Source organism: Xyrauchen texanus, chromosome 18 (assembly GCF_025860055.1).
Source record: "Xyrauchen texanus isolate HMW12.3.18 chromosome 18, RBS_HiC_50CHRs, whole genome shotgun sequence".
NCBI lineage: Eukaryota > Metazoa > Chordata > Actinopteri > Cypriniformes > Catostomidae > Xyrauchen > Xyrauchen texanus.
In genome coordinates this window covers 32,196,072-32,209,465 of record NC_068293.1, presented here as the reverse complement: position 1 = coordinate 32,209,465, position 13,394 = coordinate 32,196,072, and the positions used below count along the sequence as shown (strand labels likewise).

Below are 13,394 nucleotides of genomic sequence, written 5' to 3'. Positions count from 1 at the left end.
AGCGTACCTAGATCTTGCTAGTTAAATCTATAAAATGAGAATTAGACTAATACTATGACTTTCAATTGGCTTTTTATTTAAGTACTTGTTAAGATTTTTTCAGTATATAAAGAAAATAAAAACACAGTTAGGTGGTTACTTTGGCCATTTAATATCTTCTTATAAAACACTGTGAGAGAAAAAAAAATCCAAAAACAAAATCTAACAACTGTGAGAGAGAGTCATACTTGATGTTCTTTCGTAAAACACATAAAATGCATTTGTCTCAAGGCAAAACGTATTGAAGGGCTTTTGGCGATTTAAGGTTATAATTTCCATGGTTTTTGTCTGAAGCCTGCTTGGAATAGATTCATAGTCTCATTTCAATGAATTCCATTTTAAGTCCTCTTTTTGTCCTGAAACTTTCTCAGGTTTCAGTATTTATTGCCATTCATGGTACAAAAGTAAGTGTGTGAATGATTCATCACAACTAAGGCTGGGGAACATATTTCAACTTTGAAGAGAGTGCATTAACAGGGTTTCAAATCTTTCTGTTGCTTGTGCTTTCTAGTATACATTTTCACATACAATGGTGTTTCCATACCAAAACATTGAATCGGTTTAAGCCCTACTTAGTCATGTATCAGCATGACATAGCTATTAAATCCCACACATGATTATAAGCTTCATTACCCTGTCAATCATCTGCTGGGAGCCCACCCCCAGACCTCCCCACAGAGTGTGGGTGCATTCCAGACACAATCAATCGAGCTTGAATTATTGCTGCTCATTGCTGAGTCTGAATCACCGCTTAGACCTAATTAATTGAGTGCGCTGAACTCCGATGCGGATGGATCACGCCCATTTGTGAAACTTCAGGTTAAGTGATATTAACGAGATGCTAAATTGAGCTTCTAATGATGTTATAAATCAGCAACAAATCATCTATAGAAGCCAGAGACATTTCTCAGGGAGAGCAGATTGCCAAAAAACAGATAAGTTGGCCAATAAGTCACAGTGGAGGTGGCCATTTGCTCCATGCATCCAAAGTAAAACCATCCTGTAGGTCTTACTATAAATCTGAGGTCTTTGAGTGTGTATCATGTTAGTGTTGCTAGTACAATTATAAAATGATCAATAGACACATTAGAATTGAACAAAAACTAAAGTTCTAAAGTTTTGTAGAAGTGGATGTTAAACATTACTTTTTATAAATCACATTGGCCAAGTACACAATGCAACTAAAAACAGTTGTCACTTCTCTTGTGAGGGCTAAGTACCAAGCAGTAGTAGTGACAACCGCATTCAACAGTAAAGTTCATTCCTGAAAAATGAGGTAGTAACATCCGAAGTTTCATTAAATCTGTGTAGTTTGTATGAAACCAATCTAAACAACTAGTTGTTTATACAGTGGTCTCTTTTGGACACTGGCAGTTTGTTCTTCTGGTAAGAATCTAGGAAAATCATAGAAACGGATGTAGGTGTCTTAACAGATTTGCAGTTTTTGATAGAATTGTCTCTCTCCACCATTATTGTTTCAAGTAGTTTTTATTTGTATAGCGCTTTTCACAATAGGCCTACACATCATTTCAAAGAAGTTTTACAGAAATTATGATGTAACAGAAAATTAAGCTGTAATGTCTTAAAGTCTTTATTGTGTGGTTTTATAAAACAAAATGGTAGATTATGCCTTAAATATACAGTGTATATATACATACAGTATATACACACATCATTTTTGTCTTTAGGCCCCCAGTGATCAAGCCAAAAGCAACTGTGTCAAGGAACACAGAACTCCATAAGATGTATTTAATGGTATAATTCACCCAGAAATTAAAATGATCTCATCATTTATTCACCCTCATCCCATCCAAGATGTGTATGACTTTCTTTCTTCTGCAAATGAAGACTTTTATAAGGTCTCAGCTCTGTAGGTCCTTACAATGCAAGTGAATGGTGGCCAGAACTCTGAAGGTTCAGAAATCACATAAAGGAATCATAAAATCTATACGACTCCAATCGGTTTTGTGTGAGAATTGTATAAGTGATGTATTTTCTTTTTCACTATAAATCTTGACAGCAGTCTCCTTAGCGTTCATGATGACAGCGGCATCAAGCGCTCTGAATATGCGTCAAGCACTAGGAAGTGTAATCGAGCTTGAAATCATGATTGTGCCCAGAGACTGTAATGGCAAGATGTATTGTTAAAAATTAGTTATGTTTTGGTCTGTTCTCACCCAAAACCATTTGGATCACTTCAGAAGTCATTGATTAAACCACTGTAGTTTTATGGATGACTTTTATGATGCCTTCGTTATATTTTGACCTTTAGAGTTCTGGCCACTATTTACTTGCATTGTGAGGACTAATAGGGCTGAGATATTCTTCTAAAAATCTTAATTTGTGTTTTGCAGAAGAAAAAATGTCATACACATCTGAGATGAAATGAGGTTGAGTAAATGTTTTTAATTTTTGGGTGAACTATTCCTTTAATGGAGAAAAAAAAATCATAGGTAGTAACCAGGCTTACAGGGGGGCTAGTTCCCCTCTGAAGTTCCAGTTCCCTTCTGAAGTTCCAGTTCCTCCCTCTTAGTTTCCACCATTCAGAAACATTACGCTGTTTCAAAGCAGCAGCTTTACCTGTTAAAATATGAATGATCCCCTTGTTTGGAACCCCTTCCTAAAATAAAAAGGCAGATATAAATATTTGTATTTATTAAAATATGTATTAATTTAAATAAATACATTTATTTTATTTATTAATTTGTTCTTTGTGGTTTACTAAAAATAACTTGCAGGGTGATCTGGATCTTCTGATGCTTATTTTACTTAAAAAAAAAAAACAGTAAACTGGTGTAGGTGTTGTTGTGCATGTTTCTTGTTTACTGCCACATGATTCCAACATGGTGCAATGGTTATCACTGTGTCTACCCTCATAGGTTCAAGACTGACTACTGTATAACCATACACACAAAAATTATGATTTAGGGGATTCACTCCCATTTTTAAATGCAACTGCCACTCTCAAAACTTTTCTGTGTGGACGTTTCATTTTTAGATCTAAAATGTATTGAATTGCTCAATGGAATCTTCTGTTTAGTATGCCTGTCCTTCCTCCCATCTAAAACATATCTCTTTCCCACTCCGATCTCCTGTCACTATGTCCAGATCAAACCACATCTTCTGGGATGCTTTGTTAATGGCAGTGCTACACTCAATAGCTTGTGTGATTGATGTGTTTATGGCAACGCCATTCCCGAGAATGGATGTTTCTCTCTGAATGGCTTGCCAGACAGCCTCATTTCCCCATGCAAAGTCTCAGCCATCAAAGTTGAAACTAGGTCACCAAAGTTGCATCACCTTTTATTTCTTAATGCAAACTTAACCAGCACATGGTAGTATTTAATGTATTCTTGTTATTAGGTTGTTAAAAAGCGGCAAGTCATCTTTCATGAATGCTTGAATTGATTTCGCCTTCTCTCTTCTGATCATTTAAAATGTTCAGTCAAACAAAGGCTTTCGGCAATCACAAAACATTAACAAGATTCTAGTAATTAGGGCCCCTATATCAAAGAACAGAACTTTTGCTTTACTGAAGTTGTCCCATTAATTAGAGCCTTAGGGGGTTCTTTGTGTGTTTATTGGTTCATAAAGGTGATGTTTATAATTAATTTTAAGTTTGAAATCTGAAAGATCCCACGAATAGATGGATGTTAGTAACTTGGTGGTGGGACTTGTGTTTAAGCATGCATTTAAGGAATGCTACTATATATGATCTATTCTGGAATCCCTCAAATTTGGTCTAAAAGAGCTATACAAAAATGTATTGATTGTGATATTTATAACTCTATGTATTTCTTGCCTTTTTTTTTTTTTTTTAAATGTAATAGATTTAAAAATAAAAAAAAGTTAAATGTTGCTAACATTATCCCCCATTTTCAGTATATTTTAAGTGCAATATTTGCCTTGTATATCCTGTTGAACAAAAACTGCTTTAAGGGATAGTTCACCCAAAAATTATAATTCACTCATTATTTATTCACCCTTATGGCATCTCAAATTCATATGGCTTTCTGATATATGACGGGTTTTTTTTCCCCCATACAAGCTCCAAAAATTTCACAAAGGCAGAATAAAGGAAATCCATACAACTCAAGTGGTTTAATCCATGTCTTCTGAAGTGATACAATCGGTTTTGGGTGACAAAGACCGAAACTTAACTTCTTTTTTTTATAGTTTTGTAACCCATTGGCTGGAAATTGCATGGACAAAATTATCATATATCCTTTAAAAAATCTTAATTTGTGTTCTGCTGAAAAAAAGAAAGTAATGCCAGTTTGAGGACAACATTTTTGGTAAAACTATTGTGTTTAGCTGGTATAGCCTAGCCAAGTTGGTTAGGTTGTTCTGTTTTGATGGTTTTAGAGGGGTTTGGGGCACTTTTCAGCTGGTGACCTGCTGGTCAGCCAGCTAAGCATTAGCTTGGCCTTAGCTTAGCTAAGCTAGGAGACCAGATAGACATCTTAAACAAGCTAAGACACAAAAAAAACCACCCTAAGCTGGTTTAAGCTATTCATGTTTTTGTTGTTGTTTCAGAAGTGTGTTGACATGTCCCCAATAAAGGACATCATAAATGAGTTAATGCAATGGCGGGGGCCCATCAGTGATGGTTATTTGTGCATCCTGTCTCAGCAGATTCGCTGTTCAATGGCCTCGGTCTGGGTGCAGTGGTAGGGCTGGGATTAGCTTGCCTGCTGCTGCTGCTCGTGCTTGTGGACATCAGCTGCTTCTTTCTACGGCAGTGCGGTCTGCTCATGTGCATCACCCGCAAGCTCTGCAGCAAAAAGACAGCCACAAGCGGCAAGAGCAAAGAGTTAGAGGAGGGCAAGGCTGCCTACCTGTGAGTATCACTTCAGTTAGCATGGTTATTTCATTTCCATATATTCATTTAGCAGACACTTTTATCCAAAGTGATTTATAAAAGGGGAATTATATAACACAAGTGATTCATCATAAGGAGACAGTAACATTAGAAGTGCCACAATGCTGAGTCCACAAGTTGGCCAGAAAGTTACAGACTAGTTCAGAGATGTGGGTCAAGCAGGCTTATTATGGTTTTAAATGTTTTAATTTACTTTTCATTACTAATTTATTTTTTATTTGTCCTTTTCAATTTAGTTTTGTTTTCATTAGTTTTTATTCTGTTCATTTCATTTGGTTTTAGTTTTTCAGAGTTTTCTAGTTTCTGCCTAGTTTTGGTTCTTCAGTATATCTAGTTTTTAATTTTACAATTGTTTTAATTGTATGGCCTCTGAGGTTAATTAATTAACTCAAATTATTCTAATATGTTTAACAATGTAAAATTTCTCAGGGCCAAAATTTCTTTTTATTTTCTCCCTTTTTCTCCCCAATTTGGAATGCCCAATTCCCAGTGTGCTCTAGGTTCTTGTGGTAGCATAGTGATTTGCCTCAATCTGGGTGGTGGAGGATGAATCTCAGTTGCTTCCACGTCTGAGACGTCAATCCGCGCATTTAACACGTGGCTTGTTAAACGCTTTACCGTGGAGACAGAGTGCGTGTAGAGGCTTCACGCTATTCACCACGTGCCCCACGGAGAGAGAACCATATTACAGCGACCACAAAGAGGTTACCCCATGTGACTCTACCCTCCCTAGCTACCGGGCCAATTTGGTTGCTTAGGAGACCTGGCTGGAGTCACTCAGCACTCCCTAAATTTGTACTCTCGACTCCAGGGGTCCATTTTTAATCGCTGAGCTACCCAGGCCCCTATCTTGTGGTATTTTCATCTTTAATGAAGGTTTAAAAATGTATCATGTAGTTTACATTTTTTTAGAATGTAAATGTAAAACAATAGAAATGTTTTAAATTTATAATATTATAATATACTGTGTATATAAATCTAAATTGTATTTAAATTTTATTTTGTACTTATTAGTTTAGTTTCAGATGTTTCAGTTAAAGGAATTCTTCACCCAAAAATGAAAATTCTCTCATCATTTACTCACCCACATGCCATTCCAGATTCATGACTTTCTTTCATCTGCTGAACACAAATACATTTTAAGAAGAATATTTGAGCTCTGTAGGTTCTCACAATGCAAGTGAATGGGTGTCCATTCTTTTTTATTTTGAATCCATATCTTCAGGAGCTATATGATGGGTGTGGGTGAGAAACAGTTCAATATTTAAGTCCTTTCTACTATAAATTATATAATTTCCTGCTCAGTAAACCTCCACTTCACTTTCACTTTGATATTTCTTCTGGTTTTGTTGATTGACAGTATTCCTGCATATCACCCCCTACTGGGCAGGGAGGAGAGTTTATCATAATAAAGGACTTAAATGGATTACTTTTATGTTCCCTTTCTGTGGATTTTGGAGCTTCAAAATTTCAAAAGAGCTGAGATATTCCTTTAAAAACCTTAATTTGTGTTCTGCAGAGGAAAGAAATTCATGCACATCTGAGATGCCAGTAGGGTGAGTAAATCATGAGAGAATTTTCATTTTTGGGTCAACTATCCCTTTAACATTTTCATTAGGTGCAAATTAGCCTACAGACAGGACAAGCCACACTTCATAGACAAACTTACATTCATTTGTAAACATACACACTTTAAACACAGTGTACATTTCTGGTAAGAATATGCTGAGTGGCAAGGTGCACTACAGTGAAAGTCTGGCAAGTAATTTAATTCACAAAGTGATAAAAATGGTTGTAGTTGTGATTGTGCTATTTATCAAAGAGATGGTCGCCTTGGTAGCAAAAACTACGTGTAAATGTCAATAACTACATTTCCATACAAGGATTTTTTTGAGACAAAAAGTGTAGCACATTTATCTCTTCCATTTATCTCTAGTGCATAAACTCGTCGATACTTCAAATGAAGCGCAAAACTGGTTTTGAACTGGTTTTTTTTGGTCAAGAAAATTGGCATTAACGCAAAAATATAGTGTCTAATGACAGAATTTACCCCAATCGTTAGCCTGTGTTAATCATGATGACAAGGTATACACCTTTGAAAGCCAATTCATTGTACATGAAGCATTACTTGCACTGTTATGGATTGGTCTTAACGGAATACCTGCACAGATCCAATGCTGCAAACACATCTGCGTTAAGTTACTAACATCTGCGTATCATGGAGAACAAATGAATGGCCACTCTTTGTGATTCATTTAATTGCAGTAGATATCCGTTTCTTTTCCACACTATTCAAAATAAAAACACTAACATATAGCCCAATTCTATAAAATAATTGTTTAGCTTACTTTTGAAAAAAAAATTGTCAAAATTCCCTGTAGTAAATTAAATAAATTACTAAACGAATAAAGCATTAAATTAGAAAAATAAATTACCAAACAAAAAAATAATATTGTTAGGCCTATATAATTGCCTTTTCTTTATGCAAACTTAAATAAGCCTACCCTGTTTTGTAGATGAAAAAAGTGGCTGAATGACATTCTCAGAATGTTCTACACTTTTTTCAAGACTCTAAACAGTAAATCTGAACTATTTGTCCAATGCTGAGTTCACTTTCAGAAAACTAGCATTTGAAAATATTTATACTTTTAAATATTTAAAATCTAACCCTCTTTATCTCTGGTAGCATTTGCTGAGCTTCTTCAGAAAATGTAAATTGCATCATGACGCTAAAATGTATTTGAGATGACAATAAAGTTCAGTTGGTTGTTAAAAGTTTCTGGAGAAATATGCGGGACATAATGCAGCAGTTGCAATGCTTTAGATTAGATGATTGTTCAAAATAGCCTATTGAATATCAGGAATGTATCATATGTAAACCCTGGTATTAAACCGCATCAGTTTTTCTTTACTAGCTGTGCACATAGATGGATGCTCCTTTTACTAAGTTTCCCCACTACTTGGTGCAGGTTGCCAGCTTGAATAGGGCCATGATGATTCGCTTTTGTGTCGGTGGCAACCTGTGATAGGCGCATCATCAGGACCTAACAGAACTACAGTACTAACAGAAGTACTAACAGAAGGGCAACAGCTCCCTTTTGATTGCATTTATTTATGGAAATAAAATGACAGTAAGCTGGCTAATAAAAGACTTCGGGGGGGGGATTAGGGGCTTCTGGGAGGCGAAAGGTAAACAATTAGCGATTTATTTTTTTTTGCGCCCTTGACTTTTCCTGAATTAGTTCCTGTTCAGACTTTGTACCTTGACTTGATTCTTACTTATGCACAACCAGTTTTGGTCTTTCTCAGCTGAAAATACTTAAATCCTGTCAGGTGTCCTTGGCTCAGAGTTCAAAGAGATTATCGGCCAAGATTGCCTTTAGCCCCGATAACCAGCAGCATGGCTTCATAAGACTCTTTTGATGTTCTAACACACCGACTATGGCATCTGATATGCTCCCCATACCTTCACAATGGCCCCGGCCGAGACTCTAAATATAACCTTAATAAAATGATACTGTCCCAGGGAACTAAGGCTGCTTCCTTACCAATGCCAGGCTGTGTGATGAAGAGCCACTCGGGGCTTTGATATAATATACAGTCAGATGTGTCAGGCTATCACAGATCCTACACTATGTGTACCCAGGAGGGTCATACAAACACTTTAGAATATCATTTATAAACCTAGTGTGATTTGCAACCGATTTTACTTCCATAATTTGACGTATTTCTGAGTTTAACAGGATATTCAACGAGAAAAAAGTGGAGGGCAATACTTGACACATCAGGAATTGATTGGATTGTGAAACAAGGTCTCTATGACAGATGGTTGGAGGGGAAGAGTTGAAAAAGTAAGGGTGATTTCACACTTGGTTTGATTGCTTAGACCGAACCCAAGTTCGTTTCCTCCCCCCTCTCCCTGCTGCCGTTGGTCTCTGTTCACATATTTTCATTTGCGGTCTGAATGCGTCATCAATGTGAGTACAAGCCAGCAGCTTTTGACTAACGTAACTAGGTAACAACTCAAAAAGACATCAGCTTCACTGTGTTGTTAAAGTATTCCTTTCTTTGGATTTACCACCAAAACTTTACATCCACAGAATCACAGACTGTTTATCTGCCAAGGATGTAGTAGTGTATGTGCAATGTTTGAATAATATTAGCGTTTGTCTGATGCGATCCAGCGGATGCGTTGCAAGAGATGTGAAGAATGTGTGTTTCTGAAAGAGGCTTATGTGGAGACAAGCAGGTATCAGAAATGCATGGTAACACTTTATTTTAGTTATATCAGAAATTAGACTGTAATTAATGACTAATTATTGGACTTTTAAGGGACTATTTTCAGACTTGTTTGGAATTATAAGGTATTTATTAGGCTTTTGTTCGTTGAATTCTTATCTTTGCCCAATAGCCTCTATAAATGTTGTTTTTTCCTAACAATTAACTTACTAGCCATTGGTATCTTTTGTTTTTACCTATATAGGTTCTCATTACACTATGAGAATGTGCAACTTATAAGTATAAAATAAATATAGAAGGCAGAGACTTTTGTTGCTTAGTGTAAATAGCAATAAAAAGCATCCTTTTTGCACTGAGGGCAAATATTGTTAGATGCTTGTAAAGGGATTCAATGGGAAGGAGGAGGCGAGAACTGGCTTGGCAATATAAATAATATTTTAATGAATAACTTTAACCAAAAGACAAACACACACACGACGGACATGTCCATAAACTATCTCTCTCTCCCGCACAATCCTCCGCAGTTGGCCCTTATCCCTCTCGGTGGCTTGATTAGCCTGATAAGTGACCGGGTGTGTATAATCACGACCCGGCCCTGCCCTCCGCCCTGCCACAATGCTATTTTCACCCCTAATTTAAATACTACCATACAGTTGAGGGGCATCACTGCAGCATGTTTATTGTGTTTATTTAGAGTACCACTTACACCTTACACCAACCCCTACCCTAAACCTAACCCTGACCTTCCCTGCTTTGTTGAAATACTATATGCATTCTATATATCTTTCATACTTATAAGCTGCACATTCACACAGAGTTCTGAGAATATATAAAGGAAGCATTTTGCATCATATTAGCTATTTATATGTTTTGTATTTAGCTAAGAAATTCCTTGTTATGACTAAAGCAAAAATAAGGGTCTATAAAGTAAAAATAAGAAATCAGCCAATAAAGGCTTAATAAATACTTTATAATGCCAAACAAGTCCATAGCTAGTCACTTACAAGTGATGAGCCATGAATTACTGTCTAATTTCTGATACCTAAACTAAAGTGTTACCAAAGTCATTGTACCATATTATTTGCAATTGTGAGCCTGCAGAGACACAAATTAAATGTCATTACAAGTGGTTAACTTTCACGATTTTGTACAATTGCATTCATATCAGCAGCAAACCAGAGTTCACATAAACTGAATAGATCACCTTTTCAAGTGGACTCGGGGGCGGTTCGCAGGTGCGCACCTGAGTTCGGAAGACAATGTTTACACCATCCCAAACAAACCGAACTTTGACGTCATTCGAAATCAGGTGTGCACCAAAAGTGCTAGTGTGAAAGCACCCTAAGAGGGATTGGTGACACAGTCATTTTAATTGTGGAGCAAGTTAAAGATAAAGACTTTTTTTTTAATTAATCATTAACAATAACATCACCCTGTGTATGCTGATGAACAGCATGTGTATGCCAGTGTGCCCACAATTTTTGACCCATTCTTTTTCATAATATATTCATGATTTTTCGTTGACTTTTCCAGTATTTATAAGTATAAGGATATTTAAAAATGATTTATATAGAGCTTGAAAAAAATTCGCTTGAATTCGCTATAGAAATGTTCCTGACTTATTTCCAAGCATGGAAATAAATCACTGTTTTAAATTTCCTTGATATTTTCAGGTTTCCCATGACCGTGGGAAACCATGCTGACCTGCACTATAACATTGACCATATAAACCAGCCTCTACCAGCATGAAAATTCATGGTGCTCTAGCTAATCATGTCAATGGGACAGGAAGAAAATAAAGAGGGTTGATTTTTATTTAATATTAATTTATTTATTTATTTAAGTCTCCATCTGGTCAGCACAACAAAGGGGGCCCACGATATCCTACACCAGTTGTCAATTTAATTGCATGGAAAATGTGGTTTTGAACTAAATGAGTACTCATGTAAGTACAGCATTTACCTCCCCTCTGTTCCCGCCCCACAGGAAATTGCCACTGAAAGAGGAAAATGGCAAGGAGACGATGAAGCCGGACACAATCGAGATCAAAGTTCATGGTGACAACAGCCTACACATGACGCAGGCAGACAGCAAAGCATAATGGGGGCCCTGCTGTACACTAAAAGAACATGCAAAGTGAGCCACCAACAGCAAGCAAACTAATGCGAACACAAGCAAGAACATGCCAACCTATTGTAAGATCCCTTGTTTAAGGCTCCTTGTCAAGGATTCAGAAGAGGCCACATGATTACTGCTTTGCGAAACATTTTTTGGAGGTTGCCGCTCGTCAGAGAGGCTCTTGTTTATTTGTGCTTGCTCTCGCTTGGTTGTGTGTGTGTTTTTTTGTTTGTTTTTTTGTTTTTTTAAGGCTTTGCTGTTGCTTTGCGTCTGATTCTTTGTTACTTGAAGAGGTTGAGTCTATGCTGTAAGCTTCACTCTTTCTCTCTCTCTCTGTTTTTTTGTCTCTTTCTTACACTTTCTTTCGGTATCCAGCTGTTGCACTTTTCCAGTGTGGTTGTGCATACACATAGCTTTTAAAGCAAAAAGACAGAATGTGTCATATCACAGTCAAAATTGTATGCGTGGGCATCCCCCACCTCTTTTGCGGTCTGTGTGTTGTAGTTTTGGGTAACTGTAATGTGTTTATGTTCTTGCCCCTTTGCCACTGTCTTTGTTACCCAAACGTGACAGTCCAATAAATTACAGAATGCTCATCCAAGAGAGGATCAGCCACACTTGACCTCAAACTGAGTATGATATATGGGTGGTCCTGGTATTGAGTACTAACGCAGGTCCAAGTCTTTAGACTTTAACTCAACAAATTTCTCATTGATTACAAGTGGGGTTTTGTTTGTATGACAATATGTGTGTTGACAAAATATACTTTGTTTCTGACACTTTCGTTTCATCACAATCAAAGGAATGTAGTATGTACTGTACTGTACTTTCATGTTGAGATATTACGGGGGAAATTGAAAGTTTGTCACACTGAGTCTGGCCTTGAGGATGTTGTTTTTGAGTGTGTATATGAATGTGCGTGCTAGCAAGCATGGAGTACAGAGTGACACGTAAAGACAGTAGAGGATGCCAATGTCTTAATTTAAATAAAGGATTATGATATATGAGAAATACGTATTCAAGTGCACCAGTGTAAATAAATATACTTAATTCTTTGGAACATTTCAAAAGATAAAAAAAATAATGAATCATTGAAGGTCCTGTCTTTGTTTCACACATGACTGAATACAAGTTGTGTTTATCCAGAACAAAAATAGGCCGTTTTTCAAAAAATCTATGTAAAGATGTTCTGTATAACTGATGAATCGCCAAGAGATACTGTAAAGAAAGGCATGCATGCTTTTCCAAAGGTGGGCTCAGATGCATCACAGAGATGTTAGCTATCAAATTAGATATGTGTTTTGGTAATCAAATCTGACCCATTTTGTTATCACTGGGGTGGAAGCTTCATATATTGTATAAAAGATCAGGGTTCCACAATCGTTCAAAACAAATGATTTTAGTGTTACAAAAAAGATGGAAATGGTATAAAGATTAGAAGCATGCCCCAGTCAAAGTTTGAGTAAGAAGTCTTGACACCATGTTGTTTATGTTTACCATATCATTGTCACTTTGGTTTGGACCAACACATTTCTCCAAACAACTCTAAAGGTGTTGCATTATTTCAGCATTGTATTTCATAGACATCAGGCTCGCCACACTCAGTGCAATAGAACTTTGTGGAATGTTGCCCACTTCTTTTCAACAATCCAAAAGGGAGCACTCCATCAGCCAAACTGTAATTGTGGAATTCTTGTAAACCAGTGTAATTTTTCTTCTGTAAATAAAAGTGTCCTAATATAAAAGTTTATGCCATTTGTAATCTGCCTTTTTAAAGCATAGCACACATTTGAGCTAAAAATCACATAATAAATGAGTTGCCTATCTAGGAAGCATTTTAAGGCACAATAGGCACACTCCTGACACGCTGTTCCAAAAGGTGTGCAACATAATGGTGCTGGATAATGATACTACCTTCTAAACTGCCTTCTTCTGGCAAAATTCTAAGGCAGCTTTGCATAGACCATTGTGGAGAATGTAATCCCATAATACATAGTGACAAGCATTTTCGCATTGCAAAAAGTATCAAATATAAAAAATAAGGCTATCAATTGATTTAAAATTAATCACATATCAATGCTGGGAAATAAAGATAATTTAGTAGGTAATAATTAAA

General features: G+C 36.5%; 1 protein-coding gene across 2 annotated transcripts in view; it reads left to right on the top strand.

The window, feature by feature from the left end:
* LOC127658766 (neural cell adhesion molecule 2-like) overlaps positions 1-13,007 on the top strand; it is a 250,492-nt gene extending 237,485 nt beyond the window's left edge. Inside the window, exons 16-17 of one of the 2 annotated variants that reach the window (XM_052148260.1) lie at positions 4,675-4,879; positions 11,147-13,007. In XM_052148260.1, the coding sequence (XP_052004220.1) occupies positions 4,675-4,879; positions 11,147-11,261 (320 nt within the window). In that variant the 3' untranslated portion in view covers positions 11,262-13,007. Of the gene's footprint in view, positions 1-4,671; positions 4,880-11,146 lie in introns of both variants that reach the window. The other variant, XM_052148259.1, reaches the window with a different exon arrangement.
* Positions 13,008-13,394: the final 387 nt, after the last annotated feature.